A 23,879-nucleotide genomic window follows, 5' to 3' on the forward strand; every position below is an offset into this window, starting at 1 on the left:
TGACTATAGGGAAGTGCCATTCATAATAGAAGTGAGTAGCACTACTACGAGGAGCGTACAATAATTACAACTTCGAAGAGAAATAAAAAAGTAGCTTTTTTATTTTAGATACTTACGGATTTTGTCAACATTTATAAATTACAATTTTGAAATAAGTAATTTATATTAATAAATAATTTATTTTTCGTACTTCCGGGCCTAAAGTGACAACTTCACTCCCTTGTGACAGGTACTAAAGTGTCACATTTAATCCCTCCGGGATTAAATATTGACGAAACTCCCGGAACGATTAAATCACAAACAAACGAATTTAAGGGATATTTTATTGAAAAATATAATTAATTAGAATGGTAATTAACGTTAATATTCAAATTAATATTGTGACAGTTCGTCATATTGACCAGTCTTTCCTGGGTTAATGCAGCAGGTAACTGACGAGTAACAGATAGGTCCTTTTCATATTGAACTGGTGTTTGTTTCGAAGATCCTGCGGAAACAGGAAGCGAGAATGAGGACTGTGGCATAACTATAGTGGACGAATCGGCGACTTGACCAAATATTTTATCTGAAATTTTTTGTTTATTTTTAATAGACGATTCAATATATCCCTCGGCCACGTTGGAGGATTTCCATCCTCCATGTCTCTTCAGCACGTCTATTGTTGCTCCCGAATCAGCTAACAAAGACGCAGATGTGCGTCTAAAACAATGTCCCGTATAAGACGTCGCATTTTCTAATTTCAAGAAAGCTGCTATTTGCCGTGGAATTGTACCAAACATGTTTTTTCCTACTACTCGCGTAGTACATTCTTTGTTGATGTATTGAACAAAAAATTTTGAATGAGTTGTCCCTGTCTTTCGCAATGCCACATATTTCCGAAATATCGCCACAAAACTGATGGCACTGTTTTCTGAATTTTTGATCACAAAATTTCGGTCAATTTTATTTTTGGTGTTTCTAATCGCAATTAGGAAGGAATCGCCCAAATCTCTCACATCGTCGATTTCTAAATCAACCAACTCTTTTCCACGACAAGCTCCCGCAACGCCCAAAATAAGTGCAACCTACAAAAAAATTGATTTCTTAAAATTTCTGAATATAAACAAATTTCCAAATTTACCTTAAGCATTAAATATTTATCATCCGGAGCCTCCCGTAAGAACTTATCTACCTGCTCAGACGTGAGAATTCTTGACTTCTTTGGCTTAAATCCCTCATTTCTTCTCTTCAAAAAAGCTAATAATTTTGGAAATTTACTTATATCAATATCTTCTCTAATGTTAATAACCGATTTCAGCATTGAGTAATGTGCCCAGAGAGTTGAGGCACAAACCGCTTTTGATTTATCATCGAAGTAGACTAACAGCGCATTTTCAGTAGGTTGTCTCACATTTTTTAAGCGGCACCACTTTTTAAAAGCATCGTACTGCTGCTCGTATAGTTTTCTAGATTTCGGTGGTAACAATTCTTCACCTACTTCGGCTGCTCTTTTATCAATATCAGATACACCTTCTTCACTCATGATACCAATAATTATCAATAACAATGTTTCTTTACAATGACACTAGTAATGACAATGTTTCTAAATTATAACTGTCACAACGCAATGTTACTATGGTAACTTATTTTAAAGACAGTTTATTAAATGAGTTGAAGAGAGAAAAAACTGATTGAAATTATTGAAATAATTAATAAAATCATACCGGAAGTACGAAAAGTATCGTATATACCTTGCGACTGAAGTACATTTAATCCTTCAGGTAAATTATGGCCCTCCCTGCGGTCGGGCCATAAACTTTACCTTCAGGATTAAATGTACTACTTCAGTCCCGCGGTATATAATGTACTAATTGTATTGTACATTTCAAGAGGTTAGGCGGCGCCTACCTTGCCTACCCGACGGGCCGCCCCTGAACCCATCTTAACAGACATTAAAGATGATGAAACCAAATACAAATTGGAGCCACGTTCGATAGTTGAAGGGAGTGTGAGTCTTGCTCGTGTTAAGGTGCCAAATTTCGTCATGGAACAATAATATAAAACAGTTCGAATCGGCGGCCAGAGCGAACGGATGGTCCGAAAAAGAAAAGGCTGTAAACCTCACTATTGCTCTTCGAGGCGACGCTTTGGATGTCCTCCAGACCATAGCCGTAGAGGAGACAGATGACTTCGAACAGCTCAAAAAGAGACTGATTATGCGATACGGGCACGAACATTTAGAGCATGTCATCAGTCGCAGTTTAAAAATCGAAGACAAAAGAAAGATGAAGCTCTGCAAGAATACAAGGTACATATTGCCAGGTTAGTACAATATGCATATCCAACAGCTCCCGAAGACATGATGGAAAAGTTGGCTGTTCAAACATTCATTGATGGCCTTCGTGATCATGAAATGCAAAGAACACTGCGATTAGCTCGTCACAAGACGCTGGTCGATGTCTTGTCCGCCGCCCTAGAATACGAATCAGCTACTCAGGCCTCTGGCGGGTACAGTAAAGTTAGAACTGTGAAAGATGAAGAGGATGAAGACACACTTGACCAGCTTGTTAATATGATAAAAGGCATTACATCCAAGAAAACGATAACATAAGGTGCTGGAATAGTGGTGAAATAGGACACGTACGGAGTTCATGTAAGTACCCTAGGTACAATACAAATCAAGAGGCTCACCAGCAGGAAAACTAGAACGGGGCGGCCTTAGAGGGGCAGCTTCGACCCGCAACTTTTCCAAAGACCCTCCCATACTAATAGCCTTTGAAATGTCGCGAAGATAGTGTATATGTAGATAGAGAAATAAATTGCAAACGGTATTACACTGTTGGTCGATACCCGTGCGACCGTGTTGGGCCGTTATACGCCCAACAATTATAATCACCCGTAAGGAACTTTTACCAACAAGATTGTGACTGCAGACTGCCACAAGGGAATACGTCAACATCCATGGAGAAATTCATATCCAATTAGGATTTGTGACATCCTGAAGTAGATGCTGACATCGAAGAGGATGTTATATTAGGAATGGACGTAATTAATTTACATGGAGTTCAATTGGATTTTAAAATTGAGGTAATCAAAGTTAGTAACGGGGAAGTATTTCTTCATCCACGTGATGACAGCACTGTGCAAGCAGCCCGTCAAAGAAGATAAAGATGCGCCTGCGAGAAGTGACACAATCATAGTAGCGTGGCCGAAGGTAACTGTGAAAGAGAGAACATCTAATATAATGAATCCTTGGAACCATGACGAGGAGGTAGGCCGAGGAATCATAATTGGAAACGAAATGACAACTTCTGGTAAAGAAATATCTGTAAGACTACTTATTAACGTAATGCGACCATCGAGAAAGAGACAAAAGTAGGAACATGTGTACCCGTGACGTCCGTAATCCGCCAGAGGACAACATCAGGTAATTCCAAAGACAAATTCGACCAAATGATTGCAGTTGCTGGCCAGTCTCTAAAACAGGCGGAGAAAAGGAAATTAAGGGCGTTTCTTCATTACATTTCAACGAGGTTGATATCATTGACAACATTTTTTAGTTTCCATTTTCAATGGTTTTTAGAACGTCGGCATATTATTTAAAAGTTTGTAATATTGTATGTTCTTATAAAAATAGGTACATAACCAAAAGAAATACGGTACCGCACTGTCTCTACTTCCCGTGAATGTCTCTATAATTGATAGAGGGCGATAGAGGAATTCTGTATTTGGTTTCACTGTCCATCAACAGGAAGGTAGTATAACTTCATCTCTTTTGCTTCGTACTATTAACTGCCGTACATACGTTAAAATATGCCGAATTCCTATAACCATTGATTAAAAACTACCCATTACTGTGTATTTAGAAGATATTACTCAATGGTATAACCTAGCTATTAAAAGAAATTATATAATAAAAAAGAAAAATTCTTTCATGTCTAAAAAATACTTTTAATATTATTTTGTTTACTTTTGATCATCTGCACAAGCTTATCTATATTTATTCAATCTTAAGAAATTGTATGTTTACGCTGTGCCAAATATTGATCTGTAAAGTGCCCTACTAATATAGTTGCAAAGGAATTTCAGATGGCGACTCATATCTACTCTCGTAAAACTACCCAGTAAGATTTACTATTCAATTTCAATTTAAGTGTTAGTCTATTTAAGTGAGACATTTCATTTAGAATAAACAATAAATTTTAATGACTTGGTTCATCTATTTTATTCTCAAACTCAAAATATATGGCGTTATTGGCCGGCCAATATCGACAATGGCCGGTTGAATTGGTCATTGTCGACAATGGCCGGATATTAACGTTATTATTGTCTATAGAAACTGGACATTGATGATAATTTTAAATTCTTGATAATATTTCTATCATTGCCCGGCCAATGTCGACGTCGACAATGCCCGTTGTTAATCGGTCAATGTTGAAATTTTGACTAAAAGATAGGTTATGTGTAGGTTTACTATTTTTTACCTCATGTGTGTATATTGTGTATTGTTTTCGTGCTGAAATTACTCGTAAATTTATTTAATAAGTGTTATCATGGATATCAACGATGTGCGCACTCGTTTTAATAATTATACAGGGTGTCCAGAAACTCTACCGACAAACGAAGGCAGGAGATTCCTTAGATAATTTTACGACAATTTAACCAAATTCATTTAGTCCGAAAATGCTTCCTAAGGGAGCTAGAGCTCTTTAAAGATGGCGTCATGTAATTAGTTTTTCTTAAATACCTCCAGAACGCTTCTATTTAGAAAAACGAAAATTTGTATGCATATTTACTTTCCAGAAATTAATCCGGTCATAGGCGTCCGTTTTGGGTAGGGTAACGGTTATTTTATCGCATAACTTTTTTGTCTTTAACTTTTCAGCATTTTTGATACTGGATTATTAAATTGTGAGGTATTCTAGTACTAAATGGTACTCTTGCTTTAAGTCGGTAGGACACACCGTTTTCTAGAAAAATCGATTTGAAAGTTTCTCGTTCCAGAAATTTGAAAAAAAATTGAAAATTTTTTTCAAAAAAAAACGATGTATTTTACTAATTTTTAAGCAAGGGTAACTTTTAGTACTCGAATACCTTATAATTTAATAATCTAGTGTCAAATATGCTTAAAAATTAAAGACAAAAAAGTTATGCTATAAAATAACTGTTGACCTACCCAAAACGGATGCCTATGACCAGTACTAGAAATTCGCAATTAATGAAATCGATTTATCTCTGGAATATAAATAAATGTGCCAGTTTTCGTCTTTCTAAATAGTTTTTTTTTTTGAAAAAAAATTTTTAAATTTAAAAAACGAAAAATTTTTAAATCGATTTTTCTAGAAAACGGTGTATCCTATCGACTTAGAGCAAGAGTACCTTTTAGTACTAGAATACCTCACAATTTAATAATTCAGAGTGAATAATGCTTAAAAATAAAGACAAAAAAGTTGGTCGATAAAATAACCGTTGCCCTACCCAAAACGGACGCCTATGATCGGTAATAGAAATTCGCAATCAATGGAATAGAGTTATCTCTGGAAGTTAAATACGTGTACCAATTTTTGTTTTTCTACATAGAGGCGTTCTGGAGGTATTTAAGAAAAACTTATTACAAGACGCCATCTTCAAAGAGCTTTAGCTCCCTTAGGAAGTATTTTCGGACTAAGCGAATTGGGTTAAATTGTCTTAAAATTATCTGAAGAATCTTCTGTCTTCGTTTGTCGGTAGAGTTTCTGGACACCCTGTATAAACTTAATAGTCAAGTGAAAATGTGATGACAATAAATCAGTTTTAAACTGTGACGAATACAATAGCCGAATAAGGGCCGGTTTTTCAGTGCTGGGTTAACCTAGATTTTTCGGTCACCGAAATTTTTATGGTTAATCAGTTTTTCAGTACTAGGTTATCGCTTAAACCCGTTTAAGTTGACCAAGATTTTAACCGATACTCGCTATCATAGGTGGTTTAACTCCGAATTTTCCGACAGACGTTTATCTATATTTGCTGACAGAAGAGGTTAGTTAAATTATGACATTTTGTGTTATCGCGGGAAATATTGTATTATGTATTATTATATTCTTGATTATATCTTCATCATCAGATGAAGAATCGGAACTTGAATGCATTAATCATTTTTGTAATGTTATGTTATTTGTTATTTATAAAATAGATTATGAAATTCTATTTGGTTTATTTTTCTGTCAAAAATCTATAGAATTGCACATCTTGGTATAAAGCACTGAAAAACGATATAAGGGTTAAAATATTGGTTAAAATTTAAACTAGGTTAGCTAACCAAAATTTTAACCGCTCACTGAAAAACCGGGCCTAAGTGAAATTAAAGAAGCGAAAAATATTTTGAGAACACCGGGTGCTAAAAAAACAACAAAGCACTATAGAATGAAATTCAATGATCAAGCCAGCTCCCACCAGCCACCTGCCTCTTGGAAGTTTAAACATTAATTTAAGCGAAAAACCATTGTTTATTTGTGAAATAAACATTTTTTCTGATTCATGACAGCAGTAAAATGTATTTTGAATTAAATAAATTAAATTAAGCACACGACCCCTATAAATAAATTAAATTAAGCACACGACCCCTATTGTCATTTAAAAAAATCATCGATTACGTCATCACACCCAGATGGATGACGTCACTAGTATGCCATATATGCCAAAATATCATAATTTAAAAATAAAAATCGACCTGTTTCGGGATTTTTCCTTAAAGTCGCCGGTTTACGAAATAACGAATTTATTCCTTTCATTTGCACCATACTGTATATAAAAATATTATTATTTGCTTGTTTGTATTTATGAATATGTTACCCATATTATGATAAATAAAGATGTTTTATTTGTTTTTAATAACTACAGTGGAACCCCGATAAGTCGGCCCCCGATAACCCGGAAGTCCGGCTAACCCGGACCGATTTTCATCAGATAAACATTTTGATTTTCAATATTTTGTATTTTTCAATTTAATTGTGGCTTATTTCCAATCAAAATAGTTAATTATCAGACAATCCTTTCAACAATAAAAGTGTATGTAATATAATATTTGAGAGATAATGTGTCTAGACTCTCTGTGTCGTGTACTTATGTGTGTAATTTGAACACGAGATTAAAAATTACTCATAGTACACGCCGCAGAAACAACAGCCAGCTGTCTGTAGTATCTATTCCTTTTTATTTCAAACTGTCAGCATTGTTTAGGAAAGACTATTTAAAAAATTCTTTTATAAACAATGGTCTTTAGTATTGTGTGTCTTGTATTGTTTGGGTTTGGTGTTTTTTTTTAGAATTGTAATGAGTAGGTAATATGTACTGTGCATATTTATAAAAATATTTCATGTTATTTCAATTCTAACGGAGTTTATCTGTAAGTATACCGTATTTTATTAATTTTTACCATATTCTCCGGCTATCTCGGATTTTCGATAACCCGGATCGGTCGTGGTCCCGATTAATCCGAGTTATCGAGGTTCCACTGTACTTATATTTCTGCAACTACTTTCAGAAATATCTTAGTATCTCATTTTAAACACTTATTGACTTACACCGATTGGCTTCTGAGGCATTGATTTATCAACATTGGCCATTTGCTTCTGGCCACTGTCGTTACTGACCGGTTATTGATAAAAAATCTAATTTTACGTTAAGTTTTTACAACATTGGCCAATATTTAAGGTTATTGTCGTTAATGGCCGGGCATTGTCGTTAATAACCAAGGAAAATGGACATTCACGACAATGCCCGGCCATTAACGTCAATGTCCAATTTACATCTTTGACCGTAACATATGTCAAAATTACCGCGCCGTAATGCTTGTGTGTAATTGATTCAACCTCAGGCAAGTTTACTCCACTGTTATGAAATTTTGACACTAATGACATTTATAAAATTTTGACACTATTAGCATTTCATAGGTTAATTAAGGGGATCGTATATCGGCGATTTTTTGCATTTTTTGCGTTATTCCTTTAATTTTTAGATGTTTAGTCTGCTTTTATATTAAAAGCAGTTGTTTTTAGAACTCTTTAGCGACGTATTAGTATGATAAAATATTTATGGATTACCGTTGAAGGCCGACATGATCAACAAAAAAAGAAGATGTATTTGGTGATTTTTCTAGTGACTTCCTTGGGTGTGAATCTTGTCTTTTTAGCTTACTCCTCCTGGTTTAAAAACAAAGCATAGTGTGTAACAAACAACGCACAGGACATTTTTTATGTAATGTGATGTATACCAACTTTATGTAGGGGAGACCGGGGCAGAACGGGATACTTAAAAAAGAAAACATCATAGAAAGAAAACTAAACTGTGTATTAAAAAATAACAAAGTCAGACAGAAACAATTGCTATTAAACTTCATATAATTTACTTTGTTTATAATCCAAATTGCTTAGTTATTTGGTTATAAAGAACTTAACTTTTACGGGGCAAAATGGGAACGTATTTTAGTCAGGCTGGCAGAGTTCACAAATATGAGTACCTTCGTTTTCATCATCAACACCTATCCAGCCACCTATATAGCCCATCCATGGCAGACACTACACACTACCCATCCTTCAGTTGACTTCAAATATAAGTATCCACAGTAGATGCAACCACAATCTTTCTCATCTTCTTCTGATGAGTCGGTGTCCATCTCGTTTTCTTCGATTTTCTTTTATTAGTTTCAGTTTTAGTTAGGTTCTTCTTACAAAGTTTAAATGCTGTAAAGTAGTGGCAATATAGGGTGGGATAGTCCCGTCTTGCCCCGACCGCTTTGCCCCAACAGACATCTTTCCAAATAAAATTAGTCATTTCTAAAAGGGGTGATACACACGCGAGTAAGTATGCGAACTTATGGCTCGACGACCTTTTTCGCGCGTGTATCACAGCAAGTACGCGTACTTTAAGTCCGCCGTCGATCCAACAAGTTTGAAATCTTACTCGTAACCCGTACGTGTATCACTGCCACGAGCCACGAGCCTCGAGACATCATGTTATTGCGTTTAAAGTTACACTTATATTTTCACTAATTAAGCAAATTGCCTAGAAATAATTCAATCGTTTATTGTTGAAAGGAGACAAGTTACATTTTATAAGTTTTGAGAAAACCGTAAAACACTATTTTAAGCTATACTAAATTATTTTTGATTATTTGTTTTTGAGTAAACCTAATTATTTATAGGCTGTTTTATCCTCCTGGTTAATAAAATATTACCCTCTTATCTATGATATTTTGTTTGCTACACACACTTTTCGATTTCGTCTTTTTTTATTAGTATTAAAAATATATAATAGGTCTGGATCCCGCGTATGAAAAAAAAGTTGATTAATAGCAAGCTGAAAATTTGTTAATAGCTTAAGGGTGTCTACTCGGATAAACTTTGATATATGGGAACACGAACAGGGGCAGTTTTAATTGTGGAACAGGTTGAAAATTTGGAACGGTCAGACCACGCAAACGGCACATTTATTTTGTCCGACAAAACAGACTTAAACTCTCCGAACAGAGATTAAACTCTCATGCAAAAATCAGACTGCTATTTATCACTTGTCATAATTCCTGTCATTTGACATATTCTACATGTTCCACATGTTCCAAATCAGCAGTCTGATTTTTGCATGAGAGTTTAATCTCTGTTCGGAGAGCTTAAGTCTGTTCTGTCGGACAAAATACATTTGCCGTTTTCGTGGTCTGGCCGTTCCAAGTTTTTAACCTGTTCCACAATTAAAACTTCCCCTGTTCCAGTGTTCCCATATATCAAAGTTTGTCCGACTAGAAACCCTTAAGCTATTAACAAATTTTCAGCTTGCTATTAATCAACTTTTTTTTCATACGCGGGATCCAGACCTGTAACACGATATGATAAAATTCCTAAATAGCACAAACCACCGACGGCGACCGCGAGCTTTAAAACCACGTACTTTAAGTCTGCCGTGTATCACCGACGGCGAGCCGAGTAAGTCCACGATCTTTAAACCCGCGTACTTAAAGTTTGCGTGTGTATCACGCGCTTAACGTAACAGACATAAAACGGTTCACAGCAAGCAATACTAAAATTCAGTAACATATCTATCATATTTGAATGAAAAACGTGATAAAACTTGCTTACCGACCTTATAGCATTTCTATAAATATCACTAAATTTTTTAACAAAACAAAAGAAAACGGATTTTATGTCTGTAAAGAAGCACACTACGTGACTATAAAGTTTCTTTCTAATGAGTGAAGTGAGTCAATCCACGTTCGTTCGAATGGCGCTATTGCCGATATTATGACGACTATAAGTTATGCACACCGATGCATTTCCCGTTCTGCCCGAGCCTCGTTTTGCCCTGGTCTCCCCTACCTATATAATTTAAAACCTCAATTACTCAATATTGTCCTGTGGAACCGGGAAGCTATTTTCGTCCGGCATTTTAAAATTATAACGAGAATTAATGAGAATTATTAACGAGATTATTAATGAGGATTAACACCACAATTTCAGTTCGAAATTAGTTTATTTTGACGATTGGATTTCCATTTTCACCGTATTTTGAGAACGATTTCCGAAATGTAAATCGACCCGTCAAATCAAACGTATTTTGAACTGAAACCGTGGTTAGTTCTTATTAAAGATAGTATGTACTCAAATATTCTTTAAAAACAATTGAACATTGTTTGATAGATAATTTAAAAGATCTTTTAAATTATACAGGGTGTAACAAAAATGTAGGTCATAAATTAAATCACATATTCTGGGACCAAAAATAGTTCGATTGAACATAGCTTACCTCAGTACCAATGTGCACAAAAAAAGGTTACAGCCCTTTGAAGTTACAAAATGAAAATTAGTTATTTTCAATACCTATATCGAAACCTATTAGTCTAGTTATACAATGCTATTAGACATTGTTTATTGAAAATGGATATGTGGCATTTTTATGGCAGGAAAATCGTAAAAAATAACATGGGGGTTTTGTTACCTTAAACCCCCCCCCCCCCAAACTTGTGTGTACGTTCCAATTAAATTATTATTGTGGTATGTACCATTAATTAAACACAATGTTTTTAAAACTTTTTTGCCTCTTAGTATTTTTTCGATAAGCCACCTTTTATTGAGAAGTAGACTCTATTTTAATATGTTTCAAAATATACCTAAAAATGTAAATTATAAATAAATTTTCAGATTATTAACAGGTATCTATAATCGTACTTAACCATATACAAATATGTGGTGGATTCGACAAATATTCAAAATATCTCAATAAACACTGACTTATTAGCCCGATCAAAGAACAATCTGACCCCAAAAAAAATTGAGGAAGGATGAAAATTTTAGAATAGGTAGTGTAAATTATCTATTATTATATAAGAAAAAGTTTACAATTCTACATCCCCTCCATTTTACAAAAATGGAGGGGAATACCCCCTTCTCGAAGATAAAAAAAATACATTCAAAATAAGACCGGAATTGGATAAAATGACTAATTCTAAACAACTTTTCTTCTATAGAGTTTTTTCACTAAGTCAATACTTTTCGAGTTATTTGCGAGTGAATATGTTCATGTTTAACAAAATAAAACATGTTTTTGGACGGATTTTCGGAGATAACTCAAAAAAAAGCAAAATAGCAAAGCTTAGCGAAAAAAATATTCTTCGCAAAAATATAGCCCATCAAGAATTGAAAAAAATGGTGTATACATGAGGTCTGTAGAACCAGTAGAAGCAGAGTTGCAGCTAATGAAAAGTAGGTTCTTCTTCGTCAAATTCCAAATCAAATATTTCAATGTGAAATAACCCAAAAACGGAGCACTTTTAGGGGAAAATTCGTTTTAACTTTTTTAAAGTGTTTAAAAAAAGGTTTATTTTTGTTAAAAAAAACTTGTAATATTAAAAGTAAGTGAATTACGCTCCAAATATTGTTGGTCCCTTTTATTTTTTGGCAAAAAAATCGCGAAAATCACCCCCTAATTAGCATCACATATACGTTTTAACATTAACACTTCACAAGTTATTTTGTCTATGTATTAATTATATGATCTGTAAGTTTCATCTGTTCAAAGTGCTTCGTTTTGAAAAAGCTGTCGTTAAAATGGCTTGAACGAGTAACTAATCACGAGTTTAGGCAAATTTTGGACAGCCCTAGCATAACCAATTTTTTTCTAACAAGAAAACAAAAAATCAAAAATATTCAGAAAAGCAAAACGTACATTTTATTACAATTTACATGTTTACGTACATAAACAATTACAATTTTTTTCAAAATAAAAAAAAAATATTTTATTTTAAACCCATTTTTTTTAAACTGAGGACTTTGAACCAATGAAACTTAATAGATAATATAAACAATACATAAGAAAAGTAACTTGTAAAGTGGTAACAATTAATTTTATTTGAGAAGCTAATTAAGGGGTGATTTTCGCCATTTTTTTACCAAAAAATAAAAGGGACCAACAATATTTTGACCGTAACTCACTTACTTTTAATGTTAGAAGTTTCTTTAAGAAACAAAAATAAACCTTTTTTAAAACACTTTAAAAAAGTTGTAATGAATTTTCCCCGAAAAATGCTCCATTTTTTGATTATTTCACATTGAAATATTCGATTTGGAATTTGACGAAGAAGAAGCTACATTTCATTAGCTGCGACTCTGCTTCTACTGGGTCTGCAGACCTCACGCATACACCATTTTTTTTTATTTTTTATAAGCTATATTTTTACTAAGAATATTTTTTCGCTAAAATACTTACTTTTTGAGTTATCTCCGAAAAACCGTCCAAAATAGTATATTAAGTATGGAGAACGGTAAGGGTTTTATACCGATCGAAGACAATTGTTTGGAGGAGGAGCCGAGAGACGACTCCAATTATTGTCTGAGATCGGTTACCCTTAACATTCGACATGCTTATAACGTTTTTTGCACGATTGATACCATTATAAATTATAAAATTAAACATCTTCGTCATATTGACTAGTTTCATTCATTTTATCAAAATAGATACTTTGGTTGTTAGGTAGTAACTAGGGTGCATAACAACAATGGAGAATTGAGTTTTTATTTAGTTGTCAATAATTGTAAGTACAATTTTGATTATTATAAATTAAAATATGAGCGAAAGTGATTTTGAAGAAATTGAACGGGCTTGGGAAGAAGGGTGTTCCGCAATTATTCCCGAAAAATCCAAAATCCGTTATCAAAATACCTACCAAAGTTTTAAAAAATGGTGCGAAGGCAAGAATTTAAGAATCGAAGAAAAGACTCTATTGGCATATTTCGTTCAAAGACATATGCAGCTGAAAGCTCCTGGAAGCTTCTGGGCAGAATATTCAATGATTAAATCCACCGTTTTTCTTTATGATGGCATTGATATTTCCAAGTTTTCAACTTTGATCGCGTATTTGAAGAGAAAAAATGTTGGATACTACTAATGTATGCGATTCTGCAGGAGTTTCTGTTAGAAGTGAAACCACAGACCAAACAAGTGGGATTTCATTAAATAATTTAACAAATTGTACCATAAGTTTCAATATTAATAAATAATTCGTTAGTTTTCTTTATTCTTTCAAAAAATAAATTAAAATTAAGAGATTTTTTAACTCGACGGTAAGTGAATTACTTACCGTCGAGTTGGAGTACTTACCGTCGAGTTGGATTACTTACCGTCGAGTTGCTAGTAAATGTCACCTACTGACGTAAAATCTGTCAGGTAAACAGTCAAAAATGATCAATCGTGCAAAAACATTTTTTTTTTTTGGTTAAAAATGAACACATTCACTCGCAAATAACTCGAAAAGTATTGACTTAGTAAAAAAAACTCTATAGAACGAAAGTTACCTACTTAGAATTAGTCATTTTATCCAATTCCGAACTTATGTTTAACGTATATTTTTTCATCCCGAGAAAAAATTTTTCACCCCGTATTTTCCAATTTTTATAAAATGGAGGGGATGTAGAATTGTAAACTTTTTCTTATACATACATATTTATAATAATAGACAATTATTTCAACTACCTATTCCGAAATTTTCATCCTTCCTTTAATTTTTTGGAGGTTTTCGTAAAATTTTGCGTTCCCTGATCGGGCTATATCAAAAGTACTAAGAGACAAAAAAGTTTTAAAAACAATGTATTTAACTAATGGCACCACAATAATAATTTAATATTTGAACGTTCAAAAAAGTTTGGGGCGGTTTAAGGGAACAAAACCCCCATAAAATTTTTATGATGGTGCACAAATTTCACTATAATTTTTTAAGATGTTCCTGCGATAATAATGCCACATGTCCATTTTCAATAAAAAATCAACAAGAGCTTTCGATATACATATTGGAAAAAATCGAATTTCATTTTGTAACTTCAAAGGGCTGTAACTTTTTTATGTGCAGATTTCTACTAAGGTAAGTTAGGTTTAATCGAACTATTTTTGGTCCCAGAATATGTGATTTAATTTATGACCTGTATTTTTGTTACACCCTTTATATAAAGTTCCATTCAAAAAAATCATCGACGATGTCTTTTTTACGTTTTTTGAAACACTTTTACCTTCATTCAATAGTTCGCGTTTTTCTTCTTACACCGCTCTTATAGAAGATTGGAAATTATCAAGTCTATCTTGAACTTATTTACCTCTGATCTAGAGTTTATTTGTGGCGCAGCCAAACAAGTCTGTGGAATAGCTTCAAGGCGGTCTTCTGTGAACAGTATTCACTGTTCCTTCCCATTTTTCTCAAACATGCTAGGAAGTACGTTGGATTTCTATCAGCCAAGAGAGCAAGCAGATTTTAGAGCAGGATATGGCACGAATGATCATTTACAAGTAATTAAGAATTTAATAAAAAAGAGTGTTGAATATAACAAGCCGTTAGTCCTGATATTTGTTGATACGAAAAAGCTTCGACATAATAAGTCATCAAAAAATGTTAAAAGCCTTAACATCATCCCTATATAAACATGACCAAATACATATAGCAAAATACGAGAGAAAGCGTGAAACTGGCAGATAAAAAGACCAACGCATTTAAAATAAAACGGAGAGTGCGACAGGGAGAAACAATTTTGCCAAAATTGTTTACATTATTAGAGCATATGTTTAAGAACGCAAATCAGAGTGAAAAAGGAATTAATGTCAACGGAAAAATACTTAGTCATTTGAAGTTCGCTGACGATATTGTTCTTTTTTCTGACAGCATCGATGATGCAGTATCGTAACTAGAGAAACTATACCTAGCCTCCCTACAAGTTTTAAAAATCAACCACACAAAAACACAAATTATGACAAATCTTGTGTTAAGATTTGTTTTTTGAGATCCCAACGCCCTAATCGTCGAAGGAGCTTACTTATCGGACAACCAGATATTTCCAAAATTGGAATATAACAGTACGGCCACCTGTATAGGTATATAGATATACAACATTGCTATCTTTCTTAAAAAAATGTTCTTAGAAAAGTAAATAGACATTTTTTTCTTATACGGTGGGTAGCTGTAAGATAATTCATCATTGGTAATAACACTCATTTATATCTCTTAGTTTCATATGCGTGGTTGATTCACTACTTAAATTAAGCAATATATCCATTTAACACATGTCGCCCAGTCATACTAACAAAGAATACTAAATTGAAGTCGTGTTTTATCAATCAGGAATTAAAAGTAATTAATTCTATCACTGGGAGCAAAAAGTGGTACACGTTTTTGGATAGGTACCTGCTTTCCACTTCCAACTCCACAGGTAGACAGGGATTGTTTAGAACAAAAAATACTGGAATAAATCGATTTCTAAATACAGCACCTATTGACTTGCAACTTTTCGCATTGTGTTCAGAATGACGTCAGGAAAAAGCTCTACACCAGAAAAATAGGCGGAAATGTATAATTACTTTTACAGTATATAAAATGCATTCCAAAAGTGCATAAGCAATATCAAATTATAGTAAGGACCAGGTTTTGTTACTGGGGGGTTTTTGGGATTGCTGAACAAGAACACGCCATCAGGACGGACCCCCGGAGGCATATTTACAGATGCTAGCGTGTGTAGACACCAGGGTGTTGAAATCAGTTACGATTTGGAAAAACAGTACATTTACAAATACTAATAGATTTGAACACCAGAGTGTTGAAATCAGCTAGCTTTTTTAGTGGATATACAACAATACATGCATAATGCATAGATACGAACGACTATGACATTGATTTTGTAGAGTGAGGACGCTTGAGTTGGAATAAATTCATTATCTCGAGAATGGGAGAATTTGGAGAGAATCCTGAGACAGGTCGATTTTTATTTTTAAATTATGACTTTTTGACATATACAGGGTGATTGATTAGTGGGGTAAAGCTCAATAGATCCGCTATAGTAATAGATAGCAATAAAAGTTAATAACAAAAATTTTAGCCACCTTTGAGCTTCACATAAAATTAGTTAGAATGTTACAGGATGTTCGATAACACAGTGGAAGACCAAACTTATGTTTTCTTTTAATGGATCACCCTATATTTTATTTTAAATTCGAAATCCTGTTAACTTCTCCTTCACAAAAATATAAAGGTTTGTTATGTTATACAGGGTATTTACAAAGTTATAACCAATTTTATATGAAAATCGTAACAAGTTCAACTCCCTGTATAAATAAAAATAAGTAAAACAGCAATGATTTATTAATGCCATATTTTTTTACGTATTGTCAAAATTTCCAAGAATGATTGATATTGCTAATTTTCTTTATATCAAATACAGGGTGAGTCAAAACGCAAGTAGGTACATTATTTTCTCAGTAATGTTAAATGAAACATCCTGTATTTTATATCATTATTGAAAAGTAACATGACCGTACTTTCATTTTTATATAATATTCCCTATGTCCAAATTTATTAGTTTTTGAGATATTTTCATTTTTCAGAGCAAATTATTTTACGTGTCTAAATTTATCTAAATTTTAAGTAAGCCATGACTGAATTGACAATTGACGATTACTGATTATCAATCCGGTAATCAATGTAACAATGTAGCAAATAAAGAAATAAAAATAATTTATTAGTAATACATTTTATTAAAAAAAAACACAACCACAACATGCAACATTTTTGAAACAATTAAAAACTACTTTTTTATGTAAATGTAACAAATAAAGAAAGCAGATTAGTAATAAATTTTACAAAAAAACACAAACACAAAATACAACATTTTGTGATGACAATTAAACAATACTTTTGTATGTAAATATAACAATGTAACAAATAACGAACGAAAAATTTTTTATCAGTAATTCATTTTGCAAAAAAAACATGTTGGAAAAAAATTAAAAGCTACTTTTAATATAGTTATTTTCCTAACAAGTGCAGAAAGTCATACTTTTCCGCACGCGACTACAGTTTGCCGAACGACGCGAAGCGGGAGTTTCTGGAAGAGTTAGGAACAATATTTTTTCTACGAGTCTTTAAAAAATGACCAAATCTTAATCAATGAATTTAACTAATATGAAAATACAAACACAAATTATTTCTTTGACAAGGTTGTCAAACCCAAACTTTCAATATAATTAGTTAGCATGACGACGATCTTGGTTTTCATTACGATGATTCAAAACGACTGTTATTGTCTATCGTTTTGACTTTCTAATATTATGTCAAAATAATTTTATTTCATCGAATTGTCGCGTTAATTTCATTAAAACAGGAACACAATAAGATACATTTGTCATATTAAAATATCTAAACGCGTGCGGAAAAGTAAAACGCGTGCGGAAAAGTAAAAAAATATTTTTAATATTTAATTACATAAAATAAGGTGTTCAAAATTACCTCCTAACACGTTTATGCACGCCTAAAAACGATCATTGAATGAGCTACCTACTCTACGAAGCATTTGTAAATTAACACATCGAAATACACTTCGTGTTCTATTTTTCATCTCATCCCTTGTTGTTGGAGGTATTTTATAAACTTCATTATTAACGTAACCCCAAAAAAATCAGTCCAGTTTATTAAATTCTGGTGATTTGGGTGGCCACGCTACTGGTCCATTGAAAACTGAAAATATCTCGAAAACTAATAAATTTCGACATAGGGAATGTTACCTAAAAATTAAAGTACGGTAATGGTACTTTTCAATAGTGATATAAAATACAGGGTGTTCCATTTAAAATTACTGAGAAAATAATGCATATGCGTTTTGACTCACCCTGTATTTGATACAAAGAACATTAGCAATATCAATCATTCTTGAAAATTTTGACAATACGTAAAAAAATATGGCATTAATAAACCATTGCTGTTTTGCTTATTTTTATTTATACAGGAAGTTGAACTTGTTACGATTTTCATATAAAATTGGTTATAATTTTGTAAATACTCTGTATAACATAACAAACCTTTATATTTTTGTGATATAGAAGTTAACAGGATTTCGAATTTAAAATAAAATATAGGGTGTTCCATTTAAAAAAACATAAGTTTGGTCTGCCACTGTGTTATCGAACACCCTGTAACATTATAACTAATTTTATAATGTGAATCTCAAAGGTGGCTAACATTTTTGTTATTAACTTTTATTGCTATCTATTACTATAGCGGATCTATTGAGCTTTATCCCACTAATCAATCACCCTGTATAACATACTAGTGACGTCATCCATCGGGACGTGATGACGCAATGGATGATTTTTTAAATGAGAGTAGGGGTTGTGTGATAGCTCATTTGATAGGTTATTTAATTCTCTATTCAGTAATATAAACATTAACATAATTATTTATACAGAGTGTACAAAAAAAATTTTATTAAATTAATTTACACAAAAAGAATGTAAGCAACTTAGTTAATTCAAAATACATTTTACTGCTGTCAGAAGAACAGGTAATAATGTTTATTTCGCAGATAAACATTGCTTTCCGCTTAAATTCAATGTTCAAACTGCTAAGAGACAGGTGGGTGGCAGTTTTAACATTTAATTTAAGCGAATGTGTATTTGTCAAATAAACATTTCTTTCTGTTTTTTGACAGCACGCAAATGTATTTTGAAACAAATGAATTACATACAATCTTCTTTTTGTCTAAATTAATTTAATTCAAAAACATTTTTTTGGATACCCTGTATAAATTATTATGTTAACGTTTATATTACTGATAACTGATAACCTTTCAAATGAGCTATCACACGACCCCTACTCTCATTAAAAAAATCATCGATTACGTCCTCACGCCCAGATGGATGGCGTCACTAGTATGATGTATATGTCAAAAGTCATAATTTTAACAATAAAAATCGACTTGTCTCAGGATTTCTCTTCACTTTCGCCCCTTCTCGAGATAATGAATGTATTCCAACTCAAACGTCCTCACTGTATACCTACCTACTTCTGTGGAAAAATACTTGAGTGATTTAGGTATTAATAAATAATTAAACGTTGTTGGGATATGATCAATATAAATATATTAACCAAAAAGATCAGCATAAAAAATAATATTAGGTTAATGAGCAGATCCATGCCCCTTAGCGTTAGGTTGGTTCTGTGTGATGTTTCTCATCAGGTTTCTACTTCTTTTTTTCCTTTTGTTGCCTTGGTTTTGGACGGACGTCCAGATTGAAAAAAAAAAAGAAGTAGCAACCTGATAAGAAATATCGCACAGATCCAACCTAACGCTCAAGGTCATGGATCAGCCCATTAACCTAATAATATTTTTAATGTTGTTCTTTTGTGTTAATATATTTATATTGTTAATATCCCAACAACGTTTAATTACCTATTAATACCTAAATCACCTAAATATTTTTCCACAGAAGTATAGGTAAGTATATAAAATCACTGTCAATAGCCGTTAGCATCTATGCATGTATAGTCACTAAAAAAGCTAGCTGGTTTCACCACTCCGGTGTCAAAATCTGTTAATATTTGTAAATGTACTGTTTTTCCAAACCCTAACTGATTTCAACACCCTGGTGTCTACACACGCTAGCATCTGTAAATATGCCCCCCGGAGCATCTGGTGCCTAGGGTCACTGTTAAGGCACGTCATATTCTAGAGTTTTGAGGGGATTTCGGCACTAAATTGATGCAAACACGGCCGTTGAACTTTACTTGGGAAGCCGCTGAACACAAATACACAATCAGAACCGACCCTCGGAGAACGTGGTACCCGGGACGTGCATAGCAGTCACTCTGGGCACTAAGTGCTTCGAGGGTCGGTTCTGATGTCATATTCGTATTCAGCAACCCGAAAAGAGCCCAGGGTAATCTGTTTGCCGAAAATCCTCGAGAAACTCCAGATGACGTGTTCCAGCAGTGACCCTGGGCCCCAGGTATCCCGGGGGTCGGTTCTGATGACGTATTCGTATTCAGCGACTCCAAAACCTCCGAGTAATCTGTTTGCATCAATTTAATGCCAAACCCTTCGAAACTTTATATGACGTGCCTTAGCCGTAACCCTAGGCACCACGTGCTCCGGGAGGTCGGTTGTGATGACGTATTCATGTTTAGCGAACCCAAAAACCCCAGAGTAACAAAATCTGGCCCTTAATTTTCATATGTTTATGCACTTTTGGATTCATTTTATGCACTGTAAATGCCATTATTCGCGGTGTGCAAGTACTTGGAAGGGAAACGAGAAACGACTGTGCGCGAGTCGCGGAGAAATATTGCAACTATCTTAAATAATTCATATTGTCAATTGAAATTGTCAAATTGACGTAAATTTCATACCTTCTGTCATTGAAGCAGAAAAATTATATATTGCTCCACAATATTGATATGATTTGCAATTATTATATAAAGGTAAATTTAATTAATTGTATTTTGAGTGCAGTACTGCATTTTAATAACTAATTTTATTTACTACATACAATTGTTCACGTTTTCATAACATAACCTGAATCTTATTTTTTTCTTCTTACTATTTTTTTGGACTATGGCCTTGACAATTATCCAGTAACCAGGACTAATATAATTGGCCAATATAATTAAAAGTGGGAATAAAAGTACAGAGCGAAGAAATAGGGGTCGCTTTGCCGAACTTGCACGGTCCCAATAGTCCTGTCGCCAGTGGGGGTACGGCTCAACGGCCTCCTTAATTCAGATGGGCTTACCCAAGTTTTTTTATGTATTTTGACCCGTAGAACACGATTTTTGGGTAACAGTCGATCCGGATGTCGATAAGATTGTTATAAACAAAGAACTTGAGGAATCACATAACAGCAATTTTTCGTAGTTTTTTCGTAGGATGCATAGTTTTCGACATAAACGCGGTTGAACTTTCAAAAAATCGAAAAATTGCAATTTTTGAACCCGAATAACTTTTGATTGAAAAATAAAATAGCAATTCTGCTTACAGCATTTGAAAGTTCAAGCCAAATTCTATCGGTTTTGATTACTTTCATTGCTAAAAATTAATTTTTTTATTGCTAAACAAAGCTATAAACACATAGTGATTGAATGATGTTTGCAATGCATTTCTCATTTGAAATCCAACGAGTAGGCGCGCATACAGACAATTTCTACGTAGATTACGTACATTAAAACGCATGCATTGGGCACGGGAAATACTATGTGTTTATGGCTTTGTTTAACAAATAAAAACTTAATTTTTAGCAATGCAAATAATCAAAACCGACAGAATTTGCCTTGAACTTTCAAATGCAGTAAGCAGAATTGCTATTTTATTTTTTAATCAAAAGTTATTTGGGTTCAAAAATTGCACTTTTTCGATTTTTTGAAAGTTCAACCGCGTTTATCTCGAAAACTATGCATCCTACGAAAAAACTTGTAAGACCATTTTTTGCTGAGAATCACCCAAAAAATACAAAAAAAGAATGTGTGTGTACTTTGTACGCACGTAAGAAGTTATACTTCTATTATATAATTTCAACGAAATAAATATACTTAACTGTTTATATTTGCATTTTATTTAAATATTAAACTAACTTTCTTACCTACCACTTTCAAAATTTTTTTATTAAAACCACCAAAAATTCAAAAGAAAACGTGAATCGTCCGGGATTTGAACCCGCGACCTCTCGATCTCTAGTACAATGCTCTACCTCTGTTTCCTCTCCAGAGTTCGGAGCCGTTTTTTAATTCTGAACAATTCATTGCAACTAAGTACATACTGTCTGTGTGCGCATGCGCGCAGAATTATAAAATTTTACTCTCAATCGCGCCTAAAGAAGTATAACTTCAAAAAATGTTTTGTTTTGCGAAAAATCGCTGTTATGTAATTCCTCAAGTTCTTTGTTTATAACAATCTTATCGACATCCGGATCAACTGTTACCCAAAAAATTCGTGTTCTACGGGTCAAAATACATAAACAAAGTTGGGTAAGTCCATCTGAATTAAGGAGGCCGTTGTACCCCCTGGCGACAGGAATATTATGCATTTCCACCTAATTTTCTAATAGACTTTCTTCGTGACGTCATCCAGAACACAATGCAAAAACTTTGCATTGTCAATTTATTTTTTCTTAAATGTCCTGGTCAAGGGAGTTAAGTGTGGAAATATGAATGAGAAGCGGATTTTATGAAATTAATGTTAGAAGCCCTTTGAAATCATTGTCGGTACTATGATGTATATTATTTTAGTAATAGCTAGATCTTTAGACTTAAAGGTATACGAGTATAGCTAGTCAAATGAAATAAAAATATAACAGATTAAGAGACGGGATAGGTAAAATTTGCTAATAATTTTAAGCACCGTAAGAGTCTATAACTTAAAAAGTAGAATCTAAAAGAAAACTTTTTTTGGTGGGTTTAATAGTTTACAAAGCATGTCATCGCAACTTACAATTAATAAAAGGTAATTATTAAAACCAAATTAATATTAACAAAATGAATAATAGGAAAAATTTAATAATGTATTATTACTGCGAATCATTAATGACTTTTTAAACACTATGTACTTACTTCAATCTTTCTTATCAAAAATTTAAAAGGTATTTTTTTGAACAGAATATAATTTCAAAAAATGAACAAGAATCATCCAGTAAATAATATTTGTAGTATACAGAACCTTAATAAATTAATCATCAAAATAAAATTGTTCAAAAACTTACCTCATGTTGCACAATGTCCCAAGAATTCTTAATTTCTTGATTGGTGTAATATTTTGGCATTGTAGCATTTAATTGATCTTCCAGCATAGATGCCACTTGGTTTTTCTTAACATAGGCCACAACTCCAACAACAACTTCTAATATCAAAATTATTAACAGGAACACGGAAAACTGAAAATAAAATTCTTATTTAGATCAATATTAGTTAAAATGATGATTTTAGATTCTATCATCAAAAATACAGTAGAACTTCAGTTACCTGAAATAAAGGGTAGAAGGACATTTCAAATAAATAAAATTTCATCATTCTTTAAATAAAATTTCATTTAAAAAATTTAATATTAAAGTAAAAAAATTCAGATAATTAAGTACAAAATAATCGTTTAGGCTACAAAACTTACTTTTAACAAACTTGCTAAAAGAACTTTTACTTTATTAATTTATCAAAAAATTAGTTAATTGTTTTTTACGGAAAAACACTCCTTGGTATTATAGAAATACTGCTCTAAAATTTTATCGAGAAATTCGAAATAGAAACGAAGTTATAGCTGTATTTATAACGGTACCTACCCGAGCTAAAACTCGTTTGTGTACAATACGGGCACGCGACGACTCACCTGTACACCTGCAGCTTGACAGTTGCTTTCTAAATGTTATGTGGAGAACACGTGTTTTATATTATTGAAATTAATCAAAAATTGTTTGGAAAATCAGAAAAAATGCCTGGATCTGGTGGTCATTTAATTGAGGTACGAGCTCCTTCCCATTTCAGTTGGCCCACCTTTGGAATTTGCAGTTTATGACGATTACCATAAACAAGTGATAATCAACATATTTTTATAAGTTCCCATATTAATTATTATTGCAATTTTTACTAATAT

The 23,879-nt window shown here is 33.1% G+C and overlaps 1 protein-coding gene across 1 annotated transcript in view; it reads right to left on the minus strand.

Annotated features, from left to right (window-relative positions):
* LOC126880347 (CD63 antigen-like) overlaps positions 1-23,879 on the minus strand; it is a 179,902-nt gene that overhangs the window by 144,830 nt on the left and 11,193 nt on the right. The window contains exon 4 of the mRNA XM_050644151.1: positions 22,999-23,169. Within this exon, the coding sequence (XP_050500108.1) occupies positions 22,999-23,169 (171 nt within the window). The remainder of the gene's footprint in view (positions 1-22,998; positions 23,170-23,879) is intronic.

This window comes from Diabrotica virgifera, chromosome 2 (assembly GCF_917563875.1).
Source record: "Diabrotica virgifera virgifera chromosome 2, PGI_DIABVI_V3a".
NCBI lineage: Eukaryota > Metazoa > Arthropoda > Insecta > Coleoptera > Chrysomelidae > Diabrotica > Diabrotica virgifera.